The sequence below is a fragment of the Eretmochelys imbricata genome, chromosome 1 (assembly GCF_965152235.1).
Source record: "Eretmochelys imbricata isolate rEreImb1 chromosome 1, rEreImb1.hap1, whole genome shotgun sequence".
Lineage (NCBI taxonomy): Eukaryota > Metazoa > Chordata > Testudines > Cheloniidae > Eretmochelys > Eretmochelys imbricata.
The window spans coordinates 288,695,153-288,714,161 of NC_135572.1; the positions used below are offsets into that span (position 1 = coordinate 288,695,153).

Here is a 19,009-nt window from a genome sequence, read left to right on the forward strand (position 1 = left end):
GGCAATAGCACCAGAATTAAGAAAAAGCATAGCCCTGATAAAAGCAAGCATTTCCATCTGAAAGGGTGAACAGAAGACAGAGCTTACGAATCTGACTTTACAGTCCTTACTCTGGTGCAATCAGATAGTCAGCTATGCCAATAGTCTTAATTGTGCTCATGAAAAACGGAGGCTGGCTTTTAAAAATTTGACCATTTATGCTGTCATCTTTCCATGTGGTGGCTTCATACTGCTTTCTTCATGTTGTACTGAATGAAATTTATAAGGCTAAAAATTACAGCAACCAGTGTGGTGCTGCTTAATGTAAATCACTAAAGACTAATTAAAGATGATTGAACTGTAAGCCGCAGCAAGAATTTCTGAGATTCCTACCTAAAACTCAGTCATATCTTTAGGGGCTCTATGGTCTTTAATTAAGCACCACCACAAATCTGTGTAACCCTCAAGATCTATGCATTACTCTCCCAAGAGACCCTATTATCATATTGCCTTGTCTCCCAGGCTCCCCCTTTCCTCATCCCATTCCTGGGTTGTTGTGTCATCCTGTTGTTCTTGTCTTAAGTGTAAGATCTTTGGAGAAGACGCTACTTTTGTATAGCACCATGCAGCTGTATGATACTCTACAAGTAATAATATCAGGCCAGTTGTATATTGGTTTAGTCCCTTTTGAGTCCCTCTGAGAGCTGTTCTTATTTAAGCCAATTGCCACTGGGTTCATGGGGCTAATACAGCAGCCTGGGATTATCAGAGCACATGGCCACTTTGCCAGCAGCCAGGAAGAGGCGGCATAGAAATGGCTATGCCAATTGTATGCCACTGAAGGATCCGCCTATGCTAAAAAGATCCTGCCATGGCTAGCTAAGCTGACTTTTGAGCAGCTTGGCACAGATATTGCAGCGCCAAGCTGTTGCAGTGCAGCCAAGGATTGTGGCTTTAGTTTGTGAGCCCCTATGTACTTTTTGGCAAGCGATACCTAAATTCTGCAGCAATTTTGAGTATACTAAAATGCGCCAGGGGCGGGAAGGAAGGTTGTTGTTTGATTTTTTTTTAATTAAACATGAAAACATCCACAACATATATCCCTTTGTTAAGAAGTCGTTCCCAATCTGAAAAGTACTGTAAATGTGCAACCACTTGGTTTCAGGCAGTCTGTTTGAAGACTCCAGAAGATAGCACTGTGCTGGATTATGTTTGATTCACAAATGGAAGGTTTCCCTCACAACCATAGACGCTAGGTTTTTCTTTTTTTTAATGAAAGCTTAGATTCTGGAGCAAATTTATGGAGCAGGTGATGAATCATGTAGTAAATACTGTAGTTGTGGAATTGCACATTAAATACAACTGTGGCTAGAACACAACCAGGTCTGTAAGGTGTCCCCCTCATATAAATAAGGGCCACGGTAGAGAGGCTTAACTTGTGAAGCAGGCCTTCCTTGCACTAATTCCTAATTACTGATGGATTCTTATCCCCAAGTGTTTACAGTAATTAAAGTGAGAATGGGAGAGGGAAAAGAGATAAGTCTTTACATACCTCAATGGATCTTGACTTTTCAGAGCATATGAATGTGTATTTTAATATCTACTGTACCTACAGTATGTTAGCTGACCACGTTACTACTCACAGTATATTGAGTCATCCTTACTACCAACGTAAAGAAAAATTACAAAACACAATGACTTCATCATTCTCTAATGTGATAAGCTAATTAATACATTTCACATCAAGCATTGCAAAAGCTCCTCCTCTCTTTTTTAACAAAGCACAAGTATAACATACTTTTCTTTATGGAAAAGGGAACTTCAAATATCACTGTGCAGCATTTCACACACTCCTTTCTACTTTGATACAGCAGGCACCACTAAATCATTCTGAGCTGTCTTCTTCCTCTTCTTTTTAGCTCATTATTTAAATCCAGGCAGAGGCATGGAACCTCACATAAGACGGCCAGCAATGCCATAATGTGGATAAGTTGTTGGAACAGTACATCCTGTTTCACCATCATCCATTCTTTAACCCTTCTACAGAGATCAGTTACATCAGCTCCCCATCATGCTTTGTCTTCCACAGGCTGGTGTGTAGAATTGCTGTGGTTGTTATTGAAAACAGTTCCCCATACCACAGAAAGGCAGGCAGGCAATACACTAAGCTAGACATTTTCACATCCACAGTCACTTAGAGAATGGGTTGTGACACTAACCTGCCCCATCAAAGTGCCTCAACTGTGACCTGCAGAGGCCATCTCTAGGGTTCGAGTAACTCAGTCTCATGTCCATTCCACCTTTGATATCTCTGATAAGATTGTCAGCAAGAGTCCCAATTTGAGCTAAATGTGATGTGATGTGGTCAAATGTCCCCTAAGAATTAGATTCAGACCAACAACTAATTTCACTTAAGCCACTGAATAGCCTTCAGATGTTAACAATCTTTAAATCACTTGTGATTAATGGGCTGGATTTGATCTACTAGGTATAAACTGGTGAATTATGTCCCATAATTTCCTGTGTCCCATGTTTCCAGTTGTCTGAGCAGACAGAATTACTGTGAAGCTCTGATGTCCACTAAAAGCACCCTGGAATATTATAATGTGCCCTGTACATAAGACACCCTTTAAATTGCGCTTTGCCTGCTATACACTATCTGGTACATTAGGAAACAACAAAGAGTAATTCAAATATTGATAAAACTGAAAATGAGGCCTTTTGTCTTAAATTATATATTGGAATTTCTAGCCCTCAAAGCAAATTCTTAGAGTTTAAATTACTTAATACAAATATGCCTAAGTGGCAAATGAGTATAAGGCTCCTGTCTGAAGTCCCAAAGACAAGAGTCTCAGAGATACCCACAAATCAACCTGGAATATCATCGCTAGCACATTTGTATTTAAAATAAAAAACATTAAAAAGGTCTTTTTAAGTGGAGCCTGGACATGGAATCTCTATATGCAAAAATTACAGTAGTCTACTCTCACCATCCGCTTGAAATCAGTCCCTGAAAATCAACTGAACAAACACAAATAGGATGCAGAAATGAAAATAATTGTCATCCATTGCTCCTGGGTTAACCAGAAGAAAATAGTGACTGACATATTCCTATCTCCAAGGATATTCCTACAGGTCAGAAATGATATGCACAGTTGAAGAACTGAGGTAAAGGCCAGTTACACAAGACTATAACAGACAGCATCTGACATGCAAACAGCAAAAGTCAGGCCTGTCAGCAACTGCCTTTCATCAGCCCCATCTGAAAATACAATATGTCATCCAAAAAAATGTAAGAAAAATACTGAAAAAGCCCCTAAGGAACAATAGAACAAAACAGGTTTTACGAAACAGTTGTGGAAACCTCAATAAATACTTTATCTTAATGCCTCTAAAAACTTGCTCCTGCTCACCCTGAAGCTAATACCAGAACTCTCATTGACTTCAATAGGGGACAAACAATAGTTAGAACAGCACTATCATTTTGTTTAAGTATTATGTAGTGTCCACAATTCTACATTTACCAGGTTAGATTTCTTTATACAAAATCCAGTTCAATTTGCCCTGTCCTGCATTAGGGTTTTGGCTGGGTAAAATGCCACTTACCCACTATTGATGTCATCTGTTCTGAGGCTTTTCCCAAGAATGTCCCCATCACTCATGTAACCGCCAACGTCAACTTCAGAGGACATGTCCAGATCACTGCTTCCTTTTTCATTCATGTCAATCTGTGACATATTCCCGAGGCGAGAAACAGCTGCTCGGCGAAGAGGTGTGGTATACATGAATCGTGAGGGGTCAGTATGTATGAAGCGACCAGCACTACTGCGAGGGTAACCACTACCTAAGGATGGGGCATCTCCTGCCTGGAGGCGAGGACTGGCCTGGCCAAGCCTCCAAGTCACAGGCGTGGATCGGCTTGTCAAGCTTGGTATACTTCTCCCATTCACTTCGGTTGTCACAGTGCTGTCAAAAGTTGTCTCCAATGTGCTGCCAAACAAAACATAGAAGTCAATTAATTGTGCTCTCTCTCTCTCTTTCTGAGAAATAAAGATGAGCAAAAGTGGCACGGATAGGTGGAGCGTAGAAATGTAAACCAGGTATATAATAACCCAACACTTTTTTCTCTACAAGATTTTTTTTTATTTGTACACATCAGAGATTTAAAACTGTAGACAAGCTTCCAAATGAGTCCTGAGATATTATTTACAGAAGGGTAAACATAACACTTACATCAAATTATTATGACAAGAACCCCAGACACACAAATATTATCTGTGTCAATCTGAATATTATCTTCACAAACTGCACTGTTAATTTTCCCTTGCAAACCTCTAATGGTAAGCCTGGAGGTCTTGACTGCAAGTATTGTTCCACACTCCAAAATGTAAGGAGTCCATGCACAAATAGTACCTGTGGCTTATCTGGGTCCCTCTAAGGCTGGACATAGTTTCTTCCAAATTCTGTCGCAGATCTGCTATATTCTTTACTGTTCGCATTCTTCTTGTTTCTGGGTCTTCCCCTGAAAGAAAACAAAAACAATAATATAAATTCTGTGTGGGTGTGCAGTCACGTGCACATATCGTATGCGTGTGTGTGTCTACAAATATAGATATAAACTAACATATGCATGTGTGCGGACAACTATATACATGATATAATTTATATATGTATACACATACATATCATACGTATCATTTAAAATTTGAATATACGCAAGCTCCCAGAGTGTATTTGTAGATGTGTCCATCCATCCACCCACATACAACATGCACACACCCATCCTGCCAATAATATTGCACGCACACACACAGCAAGCATAAGTTTTGTGGTGATTAAAAGCTCATTTTAAAAATAGCAAGTTAGTGGAGGGGTCTCGATAAGGCTGAAAAATTATGAATGATACTCAGACTTACAGTGTTTTCGTTTTGTCCCTGTGGGGATTGTGGAGACTAAGGCCCCAATTTAGGAAAACTTTTAAGCACATACTTAAAATCTATCACTATTCAGGAAAGCACTTAAGTTAAGCCTGTACTTAAGCACCCTTCCTCAGTAGGGATGCTTTCCTGAGCTGGAGCCTTATTTCCCATAACCCTCACAGTGGACATAAAACACTAAGTCCCAATAAAATTCATACATTTATAGATTTTAAGTCCAGAACGGACCACAATGATCATCTAATCTGACCTCCTGCATGACCCCCAGAAGTTCCTGCATCAAACCCACAATTTTTTGCTGTACAAAAAATAAATAAACCCACAAAGATAAAATGCACAGTGAAATACTGTGTTACCCAGGAAGAATGTAAAAGCCTAACAAACAATATCAAATATAAAACATAATAACAACAAAAATTACCAAATATTTAATATACATTAAAATCAGAAATTAATATATTTTTAAAATGGTATAGTTTATCTAGCAGTTTTTGTTTATTTTAACATAATCATTTAACTACCCTGTATTTGCATTTCTTTTCTTTTGAAGAGTATAGTATTAAATAACATACAGTATCACAGATTTTATTACACCCAGAATGTTGCCTATGACAGTGTCCCATTTCTGATGCTTTGTGGTGGGTGGGGGTGGACATAATTCTAGCAATTTGTACAATTCTGAACAAATGGGGAAAACTATTCCTCCCTGACTCCAGGACTGATCATTTTATGCCCTTATACATCACCTGATTAACACCAGTTTAGTCAGCATGCTACAAATGTTATCATCACTTATGAAATTGTAAAATCCTTTAAAAATAGGTTAAGTATTATTTAACTCAAGTTCAGCATTTCCCTGGTAATTCCATCTCAGGATTCTGGTGATATTAAGCAACTGCTTTGGCTTCGATCTCATATTTGCTGATGTCAGGAAAACACCTTGTGAATCTGAATTCAACATGACACAAAAGAGAAGGTCAGAAACACAAGGGGAGAGAAAGGACAGGGTGATAACAACATAATCTTATGTTTACTCAGTAAGGCACGTACACTTCTTCGTACTGCTGGCTTTTTTTGTGTTGTTGCTACCTTTTGTTCCCCTCATGTCCTGTAGGTAAATTTATAGGTGAGATCTAAACATAGAATGCATAGAAATATCAGTGATGGGAGGAAAGGGTTTTGTCACTGGTAGAGCAGAAGAGTCAGAGAGAAAGGCAAGAGGAAAACTAAGTCTATTATTAGAGATCACCAGAAAAAATTTGGAGGAACAATTTTTCACAGGAAAAGAGAGTTTCATCAAAATTAAAATATTTTGTGGGTTGGTGTGAAATTTGCCAATATTTTCGCTAGAAAATTTAGAAACAATCCTTTTGACATTCTTGTTTCACTGTGACATTATTTTCACTTTTATATTATATTAAAATATTAATGTTGATACTATATTATGCTATATTTAATATTATATTACACTGTGTCAATTTTATTGAAATGAAACAATTTACGTTAACCAAAATGAAACATTTTGATGCTTCCAAAGAGAAAACTTTCTGAATTTCTGTCCCATGAGGAATTTCCAAAAATTGACTTTTCATTGCAATTTGGAAGGATTTTTTTTGATGTTTTAATGTTTAAATGTTGGAATTTTCAGTGGAACAGAAATTCTGTTTTCCATCCAGATGTAACTATAATGTAGACAGGGGCTATGAGATCTTAAAGTAGGTGTTTCAAGGCAAGACACACCAGGCAATGAGCAGTCAGCAAAGAGACTCAAAGAGGTGCACAACCAGACTGAAACAATGAAAGAGAAAGATTATTTTGTCAGCAGAAATCTAAATAGGAAGAAGGGGGTTTAATTAATTGAATAATCAATGTGGAGGTGATGAAGGAATGAATAAACTGTAGTGAGGACAGCCTAAGGCTGGAATTGACACTAACTGCTAGCGAACCACAGAGGAAAAAATATGGTTTGGCCACAAATGCTATTTAACTTCTAACAACAGCTGAGGATCCAATAAGACCTCTTAGTTAAAAAAAATTAAAAAAAAAAAAGGCCCACATACCTCCCATTCATCCAAAGAATGTAGAATTTACTATGCTATTTTCCTCTGCCTGCATCCTTCAACCCACCAGAATCACCTTTGTTTCACTGGACTGTGGATATACATGCATACAGCAGTCATAATTAAGAAGTCAATATCCACTAACAGTTACCACACCGTGGTATCTATGATACCACAGTTTCCTATGTATTAAGGAATGAAAATAATGTGTCTTAGAATGGGAAGTAAGTGTGGAAGCTGTAAGGTATCATATGGCAAAAGCTAAATATATATATTTTAAACATATATATAAAGCTAAACATATATATATGGCTTATGTGTGTGTTATTAACCGATAGTTATTGCACATTAGTTAAGGTTGCAATCAGGTTCCATAATAATTTTAACTCCACCCCTAAACTGTTTTGATCTGAAAATAGCCCAATTTACTGGAAAGGTGAAGGAAATTTGGGCTACAGGTCACTAATTTTTTTCTCCAGTTTGAAATTTTGGCTAGAGGTACATTCCTTTGGGTTCATGTTCTAACTCAGTTCTGCATCCTGGTACCTGCCTACCTACCTACCATCCATCCATCCAACAAACGCTTCAGACATTTTTGAAACCGTTACAACTGAAACCAATGTATTTCCCAGATAAAACAACTGCTTTCCTCCTTGGTAAGTGAATGCAGTATAGTACCAGTCAGAGAACTCTGTGGGCTTGTCGACAGGCAAAAATTGTTCTGTCTTAATTATACCAGTATAGTTAAAGTGGTACAATACTTCAAGTGTGGACACAGTTACACAAGTATAAACATTTCTTATAGCTTATTCATGTACATGAAGAGGAATAAAGTATACTGGTATGGGTACCTTTATACCAGTATAACAGCATCCACACTAGGGGTTATTCCAGTATAACTATTTCTGTAAAAATCACACCCATCTGAAATAGTTAGAGCAGTGGAAAAAATGTGTGTAAAGCCAGCCTTATGTCTGATGCCAATAGCCCCAACTAAATAAAGCACTTTAGCATGTGCTTAACTTTAAGCATATGCGTAGTCCCAGTGAAATCAATGGGACTATTCATGTGTTTGAAGGTAGGCATCCATTTAAGTACCTTTCTGAAATCAGGCTTATATGTGTATTGTGGATTTGCTTAAATGTGGTACAGTATGTTTTTGGAAGGTTGGGTCTATGACTTGCACTGTGAAGGTGAAAAAAAAAAAAAAAGGCAGTCTAGTCCCGCTGTTCTCAACCCCCATCTAGTCCAGCGGTTCTCAAACTTCATTGCACTGCAACCCCCTTCTAACAACAAAAATGAATACACAACCCCAGGAGGGGGGACTGAAGCCTGAGCCTGCCCAAGCCCAGCTACCCCGGGTGTGGTGGGGAGGGGAAGCAAAGCTGAAACCCAAGGGCTTCAGCCCAGGGTGGGGGGGTTGTAACCTGAGCCCAGTTGCCCCAGGCGGTGAGGCTTGGGCATTGGCTTCAGCCCTGGGCCCCAGCAAGTCTAACGCCAGCCTTGGCAACCCCATTAAAATGGGGTTGCGACCCACTTTGGGGTCCCAACCCACAGTTTGAGAACAGTTGATCTAGTCTGTACATGGTGGGTGGAGGCAGTACATTGGGATTTCTATATCATGTGTAGCAGTGGATGGGGAAATGGTGCGGGGAGGAATTGTTTGTGAAAATAAGACATAATATGCACGTTATTTTGAACATAATGCAAATTGGGATGGGGAAGGTCAAATCTCAGTTCTGTAACTGGATGGTAAGAAGGAAGATATGGTGTGAGGGAAGACTGGGACTGTGGATCTTGTTCATCTGTAAAGATCTGTAGCCCATGTTGGAAATGTATATAATATATAATGGGATGGTGTAGGAGGATTTCCTTGTCTGTACACTGAGGTTTAGAGGTGTGAGGGGGCAGAGGTAAGGCCGTTCTTAGACTGTGCAATATCCATACTTAACATGTGTATATTTATCTGAGGGACGGAGGATATCTGCATATTTATCCGCCTTAACTATTCATTTCCATATTCTAAAATCTTTGGATTTTAGAATTGCCATGTTTTTATTTGGGTGTGTTTTTTTGTGTGTAGTTATTTTAACATAATTGCTAATATTTTCAATATTTAATATTCACTGTTACTTTATCCTCTCCCTTTCCCTTGTTTGTTTCTACCTGTTGTCCCTTGTCATATATTTAGAATATAAGATACGTTGGGTAGGGCCTGTCTTTTTTTATTGTGTGTGTACAAAACATATGATAATGGAGTCTTGATCCTTGAATGGGGCCACCATTTGTTTCCCTCAAAACATAGTATTTCTCTCCCAAAATTAACTCTCCAAAGCTCAAGAGGGCAATATTCTATCTTGGAAATATGACATGTTTAAAGTCTATTCTCCTGTAATCTCTCAAAGAAAAGGCCATTAGAAACTGAATAATCCCCCATTTCCAATGGCACAAAACTCTTTGTTTCTAGCACAAACAGATGAGAAGATATCGGACTGAAATTGTAACATTATTATGTAAAGAAAAGTGATTTAGTATTACTTCTAGAGGTTTCTAAACTGTATTAGTTTTAATTTCTCTCCTTCTTTTAGGCCTTTACTGGTGGGCTTTTGTTACTAAAGTGAAATAGCTTTACAGGTAGGAAAAAAGAAAAATAGAATCAGTAAAAATAATTAAAAGGGTTCTAAATTTTTTTCCCTTCTGGCATGTCATGTGCAGATTACATGAGGGTATAGTATGAAGAGTTTATTTGCACTCATCTGGAATGACCTGCTTCACTCATTCAAGGCTTCAACACTCATGATTAATGCAGACATCAAAAACTCTTGCATAGAGCAGCTTTATAGCACACTAAACCATGGATTCTCTCTGCAAATATCTACATCTCTCTCTCTCTCTCTCTCCCCTGTTTGGGATACAAACACAGACAATCAAAATGATCATTTTTAAAGAAGTCATTGTTCAAGTATGTTAGACTCCCGGTAGTGATGTTTGCCGTTAATTGCTTTATCAATAATCCTGATAATGATAATTCCAAAACTTACATGCTGACTATAATTAAGGCTGTGAATTTGTCACAGAGGTCATGGAAATCATGGATTCTGTGACTTTCTGGGACCTCCTTCACTTCTGCAGTGGCTGGTGTGGCTGGCCCGGGGGCCACCTGAGCAGCTTGGGCAGTCCCTGTGCCAGCCGCACTGGCTGCTGCTGGGGCAGTCTTGGGCCATCACGGCCCCCACAGCAGCAACAGGAATTTGGGTGTGGGAGGGGACCCAGGGTTGGGGGTTGGGTGCAGGAGGAGGTGAGGGCTCCGGGTGGCCGCAGTTCCCGACCAATGGAAGCTGCGGAGCCGGTGCTCGGGGTGGAGGCAGTGCATGGAGCCCCCCTGGCCGCACCTCTGCCTAGGAACTGAGGGAGGGACATGTTGCTGCTTCCAGGGAGCCATTTGGGGCTAGGTAGGGAGCCTGCGAGCCTCGCCAACCATTTCCCCCCCCCCCCAAAAAAAAAACAGTGGAGGTCCCAGGCTGCTCCCCTCAGAGCACCCATGGCACCCCCCCGAGCATCTGTGGCACCCCCGGCACCCCTGCTTGAGCATCCAAGATTATGGGGTATATAGTACAAGTCATGGTCACAGGGGGTGAATTTTTGTTTACTGCCTGTGACCTGTCCATGACTTTTACTAAAAATACCCGAGACTAAAATGTAGCCTTAACTATAATTAATGCCTGAAGCAGATAATAATAAAATAATAATTTCACTTATATAGAGCCTTTCATCAAAGTATTTCCAGATAATAGTAATAATAATAAGCTCCTATGTAGAACTTTTCATCCTTAGATCTCAAAGCACTTTACAAAGGAAGGTATAATTATCCTCATTTTGCAGGTGGGGAAATGAAAGCTCACAGAGGTGCAAGTGACAGAGTCAGGTATACCATTCAGATTTCTTAACTAATCTCCATGCAAAAAGTCAAACCTGGCACCTCAGTGTAAAGTACTCTTGGTCCTAAACGTTAAGAATATATCTAATTTCTATATTAGTTTAAAATGAAACATTTTTACTAAATTTTACTTTCTTCATAAATTACATCCTAAATCTTTAACTCCAGTCTGAATTCAAATATGTACCAGTAGGAAACCTACAGACTAGATACACGCTACACAGCCTTGGCAAAAGACGCATACCATTCAACCATTTTCCTTCACAACAGCAAAAAGCTTCTGAAATGAACACTTTGGACAACCCATCCTTCCAAGGAATGAGATGAAAAGTAATACCAGCAGCTCAGAAGCTTTTTGAAGCTCCTACAACTGTGAAATTTAGATGCTTGCTATCACGAATTGATGTAGCTAGAATGTGAAGCTTTGGCACCCACAATTCTATTGAAATTCCATGTTTATGGATGAGATTACCTGCAGGGTGGAGGGAAAATGTGAGGATAAAGTCATAACTAGGCCATAATATTGCCTACTAAAACAATCCTTGTTAAGAATCCAAGGATCCTTATTTTACATTAATGAGAAGGAAAGTTATTCAAACAAAAATAAAATATTTATTAATAAACTGTTAACACATGTTTCACTTTATTTTTAAAGAGCTAAGAAAACTGTGCTCAATCATTCACATACCGTATTGCTGCTAATGTACCTATCAAAAAAGATTTAGAAACTGGTCTTCATTACCTACACCCTTTAAAGCTAAAAGGAACAAAGGAAGCAAGAGAGGAATACTCTAAAATTCAATTTTATATACTACTGCAAACAAACCCAATTCTGTCTCACAATATTACTGTCAACAACAGAAGTCTGCTCCATGCAGATCTGTTCTAATACTTATGTAACTCTCTGCCCTTTCTTGTGTCAACCAGAAATTAACTTACCTAATATATCAGTGTAAAGTACTTGTTCTAGGTCGCCCAGCATTGTCATTATGACATCCTCATCCAGCTGTGCAGTCCCTTCACGGAGGCAGCCTTCTTCTTCTTCCTCTGCCCAGTTCCTGCTAGTGAAATTTGACTTGCAGGGGACATTTTCATCATCTGATTTGTCCCTTTCCTCATTACCAACCTCAAAACCTGCATCTGTAGACTGGCCTCCAGATCTTCTACTTGACTTATTGCTTCCAGCAGGTGGTAAGACTTCAGTTTCCTGGGGTGTTGCACTGCTGGTATGGTGAAGAGAGTGCACCGACTGCGAGAGCAACTTGGACAATGAGATTCTATCTCCAACTTCTGCCTCTCTCCGATGACTATTCTGGCTAGACTTCGAGGCATTTCCAAACCAGTTCTCCCTGTATGAGTATCGTCTCTTCTCCCCTTCACTTATGAGTGCAAGGTTGGTCAAAGACTTCTGTTTCTGAAGACGAGCATTCCCTCTTCTAACATCCTTGCCTTTAAAGACTGATAATTCAGCAGGTCGTTGCATCCTTTCAGCTAAAGCTTCACCTCAGCTAGATTTCATATTCCTAGATCTACAGTAGCTCAGATCTTTAAGCAGATCTCAGGTGTGACCCTTTCAGTACTGTACGATGCACACACCATGTAGCACATCTTTGCATTTGTAATGAAAAGCAAAGCTCAAGCATCCAGTTTATGTGCTGTAAATGACTAGACAGGCACAGTCATTTTCTCTAAATGTACATTGCTGCCTGGGCTAAGCCACTTCTTTCCAGTCACGTTAATCTGCAATACTTACAGGCATTTTTACTTGAATTTCTCTCAAGCAGAAGAGAGTTGATCAAACACTCTGCTCCCACATAGAAGTAATCCCAAAAGCCAACTGCATTCTCCCCTCTTCATCCAATCACCAGTCTCATCAGAATGATGGGCCTGCATCTCTCTCTACAGCTGCAGTGTTCTGAAATCCAAAGTACAGCGCAAGTACTGTCTTGTGCTTTTTTCCCCTCTCACAAGATCATGACCGATCCCAACGCACAGCTCTTTACTTTAGATGGGCTGACACAGAGCTGCAAGTACAGCCTACGCGTCAGAGCTCAATAAGAGCCAAAATTAACCACTGAAGCAAAGCTCTGCACGAGCCTCCTCACATTTTAGTATTCATCCTGCATTCCCAGATCTATGACTCTTCCCTGCTACTGCAGTGGATGCTGCTGGCTGCCATGGCAGCAAACATCCTGGTGATTTAAACCGGAGACATAGAAGCCTCTGTCTAGTTTAAAATGCCACAGGTTTCAAGACACCGCTTCACCTGACTGGGCCGCTACAATATTAGCCCTAGCTCGCACTGAAATGCTATTTTTCTCCCTGGAAGGTAAGAATGACAAACTATTTGTTCCTTCTCCCTGCTACTCCCTTTGCGGACAGTTAAAAAGCAGATTTGCAAATGGCTCTTGAATCTTGCAATTTCTGCTGTAAATTAATAAATATAATTTAAGAGGATAAAGAAACTAAAGAATGGAGCCTGATGCTACCCACTCTGTGGCAGTGATTTATAAAGTGAGAGATTTCATTTCCTCCTTCAAAAAAATTCTTGGGATTCAGAAGCTACTATGGAATTATAAAGCTTTGATCAAAATCAAGGCTTCACAACTTCAAAAAGGAACCTATTAAATAAAATACTCTATGGAAAGAATATAATTTTCTTACAAAGCCACCCAATTTCAAGTCTGAAACAAAGTTCACAAGAGCTAAATGTTGCTTTTATACATAGAGACTAACATTTAAAATATATCTTCTCCCAGTGGGAAAAAAATACTTGTATAAATAATTAAGGTGCTTGAACAGAAAATTAGCACTAAAGTAGAATTTTATCCCATCTTTGAAACACAAAGGTCTACCCAGGAGCAATCAATTTGGCCAAATACTGTGCATAAATGTCCAAAATAAATATAGAAATGCTACATAACAATACACTGATTCTGTCAGCATCATAATACACCTGTAACACACTGTATTGTGGGAAACCCCAGGAATTAATGACACACAAGGACAGATTATTTGCAGACTTTCTATATTAGTAATAGATGGGCATTAAGAGTTGCCCCAGTGTCGTATTTGCTTTTCAGCCTCTCATTTTACAGCTGCTACCTAAGGTAGGGCTGGATAAAAATATATCTCCTAGCAACAAAATGGAGGGGTGCATTTTTTCCTGGGGGACTCCAACAAAAGAAATAAAGATCTAATGATGTCAGTGATGATCACTTTGAAAACTAAATCACTGCTGGACCCCTCTAGACAAAAAGCGTACAGGAAAGAAAATGAGAGACTCAGATGGGAAGGTTGTTCAAAATGAAATGAACTAAAGGAAATCCAGCCCTACTCCACTTCCCCTGCTCCTCCAAAAAGAAAGAGAGAGAAAGAATGTCAGCAATGAACACTCTTCTGTTTGCACGATGCTAGTGGCCAAAGGACTATTTTCAATTGCTTCATTTTCAAATTAATGCAGCACTGGTGTGCAACGGGGAGAAGGTGGCAGTGTCTTTGTTCCTCAGGGTAAGCAATAGGGCAGGACTCCTCCATGCTACTCAGGATTGTTAATGGGCTTGCCCACACATATCATCCACAAGAGTGTGAAGTCTGAGAAATGCATCTAGTCCTCCAGCCAGCCACTGTGTATGCTGCAATCAGCAACAAGACCTACCTGGCAGCAGAAAAGTGTGTACTTTATCTATCTATCGATCGATCTAAAATACGTGCAAATAGATAGATAGATACACAACAAATAAATTACATTTAAAATTACAGAAATTACATTTAAAATGTTACAGGAAAAGCAGTTTTATACAGCATGTTGGGGGAATGGAGGGTGCTGGTAAGTGAAAAATGGGGGTTAACTAAGAGGGAGGGACTTTGGGTTCGGGAGGAGGTGCGTGGCTGGAGGTTGGGGTGCGGGAGGGGGATCCAGGGGGCGCTCACCTCAAGCAGCTCCCCGCAAGCGGCGACCTGACCCAGCTACTCCTAGGCAGAAGCACGACAGGTAGCTCTGTGTGCTGCCCCCACAGCTCCCATTAGCTGGGAACCGCAGCCAATGGAGGTTGCGGGGGCAGGGCCTGTGGGTGGAGGCACTGCCTCTGCCTAGGAGCAGCTGGGACGGGTCACTACTTGCAGGGAGCCGCCCTAGATGAGTGCTCCCTGGATCCGGCACCCTGAGCCCCCTCCCACACCCCAACCCCTGCCTGCCTGCACCAACCAGACTATAAACAGGACTTTCAATGAAGATCAGAAATTCCAGTTTATAGAGCTTTCCGGTTGGTGAAGTGCCAGATAAAACAGCTTATTTAGTGTATTAAGGTAGCAAAGTCAAGCACTTAAATGTTATAAATGTTACAATTAAGGTTTCCTGTGCATTCTTAATTCGCCCCTTTTTGTGCATATGTAATGTACTACAGATATTTATTGCATGATCACATGCTATTTTTCCATGGGACCCCTGTCTCAGGTGCCCAGGTTATTACTATCTTCATCATCCCCTAAAATACATTAGATGCACACAATGTACCTGGGATGAATGCACAGCACAAAGAACTCTGAATTATGATAACTGTCCCTTTGTAATGATGATTTTAACCTACCCTCTGATCTACTATGTACCCCCGCAATGTGACAATACCTGAGACTCCAATATGGAAGAGTCCCAGGTTTATTTACTGAAATATAGTCTTCTAAAGCTCATTCTCCCATTTTAAATTTTTAAAAAATATAAATGGAAACAAAGAAACATAACTAAAACCATGAACAGGAACAGGCTATAGAACGGAAATCACATTAGGAAGTTTTGAGGTAGCAAACATTACATTATATTCCTCAATTACATGACAATCTAATGTACTGGACCCTAAAGATGGAAGTGTCATTTTTAGAGAGGACAATAGGGAATTTTCCTAACCCCATGCTTATAGAAATAATAAACCTTATTTTGTATAATGCATTACATACAAAGGAATCTTAAAAATGATTTACAAATTTAATAATCTATGGACAAATTCTGTTCTCAGATAAGCACACACAACTTTCCTTGATGTTTGAATGCACAGTTTGGCCCTTTGTTAATGAATTATATAATAGAACCTCAAAATCCACAGAATTAGAATAACATGCTAAATTTAGTTAATTCTAAGTACATGTGTACATGGTTTACAAAATCCTTTTCAAGTGTTTCTTTTAGAAAGGGGAAAAAAGTGCACATCTGAAAATACAAAGTTGATATGCTAATCCCACTGCTAATATTGGGATATAATTCTAATTCTTAAAATGATTCCTTGCCTCCTTCCTAACTTTTGTATAGTGCTTCCACATGGAACATCAGGAATGGTGTATTTATAATTAGCTAATATTTGCAACTTCATGTATAATTATTTATGGTATTGTGATAAATGAAGGGGTTTCCAACCAGCTAGTAGCTATAAAATCCCTCTTAGTAGCTGTTCTCTATTTGCTTTACCTGTAAAGGGTTAAAAGTCTTACTGCTATGCATAGGTAAAAGGAAGTGAGTGGGCACCTGGCCAAAAGAGCCAATGGGAAGGCTAGAACTTTTTAAAATTGAAACAAGACTCCCCTTTTGTCTGTCTGTGGTTGTTCTCGGGGAGAGGCAGACAAGGAACAGTTATGCTGTGAGAAGCTTGAGCCAGGTATGAAAAAATATTAGTATTATGCCTAGAAACTACTCATCTAAAACTCCAGATATGTAAGTAGATTAGGAAATGTCGAGGAAGACGCGTTTAGGTTTATCTCTTTTATTACTTTATGGCTTGTGGATTCCTCTGTGCTAACCCCAGGTGCTTTTGTTTTGCTTGTAACCTTTTAGCTGGACCTCAAGAAAGCTATTCTCGATGCTTAATCCTTGTAATTGTTTTTTTTTAAATCTAGCAAAAGCGTAAATCCCAGATGTATTTTCTTCTTTTTTTATTTATATAATTTACCTTTTTTAAGAACAGAATTTCATTTTTGTGTCCTAAAAGGTTTGTGCACGTCGTTTAATTAGCAAGTGACAACATCTGATTTCCTTTGTTTTTCTTCTCAGCTCTTCCCTGAAGGGGGAGGTGAAAGGGCTTGAGGGTACCCCACAGGAAGGAAGTCCCAAGTGCGCCTTCCTGGGTTCTCAAGAGGGTTTTGCACTTGGGTGGTGGCAACATCTACCAATCCAAGGTCAGAGAGAAGCTGTAACCTTGGGAATTTAATACAGCCTAGAGTGGTAAGTATTATTTTTTAGAGTCCTTGCAGGCCCCCACCTTCTGCACTGGAAGTTCCAGAGTGGGGAATCAGCCTTAACAGGCATGCTAAACTCTTTAAACATGTAAACACTGTGCAAAAGCTTAGTAACATAATTGGATTATTAAAATAATATTTTGCAATTCTAGAGATGTACATTTTTTTCAGAGTGCTATTGTATATTTAGCTTATTAATGCCCACACCACCTCTGCAACGTAGGGTGGCAAATATCCCTGTTTTACAGATGGTGAAAATGGTGAAGAAAGTTTAACCAACTTGCTCTTGGTCATACAGTGAGTGAATAAAACTAGGATTAGAATTTATTTTATTACTCTAGTAACCCTATTCCTTGCTCTCTTTCCCTTCCTCATTTTTTGTTACCCCATACCTAAAATTAGGCCCTGATCTTGCAGAGATCTATGCATGTACTTCACTTTATACAGTGCAAGCAGGCTCAGGCCCTTAGACTTGCCAGAACTTTGACTGGGAAATCTTATCTTTCTATTTGCCTAGCAAAACACCCAGTAAACATTTGGCACTTTAAAAACAATAACAAAGACCAAAAAGACAAATGAAACAAATATGCAAATGGGACAGAACTTTCTGAGCCCAGTCCTGTGAATGGCTGAGTGACCTCAATTCCCTTTGTACAAATGATTTTGCAGGGGACGCTCAGCACCTTGCAGAATTAGACCCTTTTTGACTAACTGTACTTCTGGCTAGTGGGTTTGCGTATCAAGTCATTCCAAAACCAAAACAAGCCTGGGGCTTAGGTAACATGATAATGGGCACAGTATAAGAACCTAAATAGAATGTAATAGAGAAAGGTTACAGAAAGACAAAACAACTCATAATTCTCTCCCATCCTATCTACTTAAGAGTCCATATCACAAAAAATCACCCTTGCATGTGTCCTTGGTACAGATGACATCCCTTGCTGGATGATTATCCCACTGAGTGGCTGGAATATACTTGAGAGCTTGGAAATCTCTGTCTTACCCCTGCTTAGCTCATCCTAGAGCAGTCTCCTAAATAGCCAGCACATGGATAGATTCCAAATGATATTCTTCAGCACATATATAGCTAATAATACATTTGCTGCACAGGGTGATTGTTTGATCCAGCCATTCCTCATATTTCTAACTGCCAATTATGAGTGACACACATTTGGTTTCCTCCGTGTGCCAAATTTACAATGAAACAATGGCTGAACTCTCACAGTGGTGCCGCCATGCTGCCCATTATGGCAGTCTGCAGCTAATGACAGAGTCTGAATAATGAGATCAGAAACATCTCTGATGTCTCTTTAGTGCCCCATATGCCACTCTCTCTTTTTTGCTGCATTTTCCACTTTGACACAGAACAGTAAAAGGACTGGATACCTGCTATCTTAGAGGATCATTACAGCAGGCACAAAAGTGATTTTTTACCATCCCTTCGGATAATTTCTTGAAACATCTTTTGTAATATTTACACCTATTTAGATGTGCATGTTTTTAATTGTTATGCCTACAGTAAGACCAATGAGCCATGTATCTGCCTTTAGGAAAGATTAAGTTTAACTAATTTAGAATGCAAGAAGTTTCCATGATAATATATATCTAACTGGAACCTAAAGGGAACACTTAATTAGGTTTCAGACTGGGCTACTTGTCAAAAAGTTGATCAAGAATTTGGCAGGTGCGGGATGTCAGTTTGGAGACACTTGAGGAAAAACTGAGACAGAGCCAGTTACCTATCCTGAAACAAGATAAAACCTCCACTTTAATATGAATCAGGCCAGATGCCAAAGCAGTCTGACAAAACTGGGGCAAATTTGATCATCCTTTCTAAGCGTGATAGCATTTCAGAGTTGTGTGTGTCAAATGAG

At 39.5% G+C, this 19,009-nt stretch overlaps 1 protein-coding gene across 2 annotated transcripts in view; it reads right to left on the reverse strand.

Moving 5' to 3' along the window:
* The window catches only part of NAV3 (neuron navigator 3), a 358,104-nt gene that overhangs the window by 145,365 nt on the left and 193,730 nt on the right, over positions 1–19,009 (reverse strand). For both annotated transcript variants that reach the window (XM_077832689.1, XM_077832681.1), the window contains exons 10-11: positions 4,393–4,501; positions 3,586–3,969 (exon numbers count right to left, since the gene is read on the reverse strand). In XM_077832689.1, coding sequence (XP_077688815.1) covers positions 3,586–3,969; positions 4,393–4,501 — 493 coding nt within the window. The remainder of the gene's footprint in view (positions 1–3,585; positions 3,970–4,392; positions 4,502–19,009) is intronic.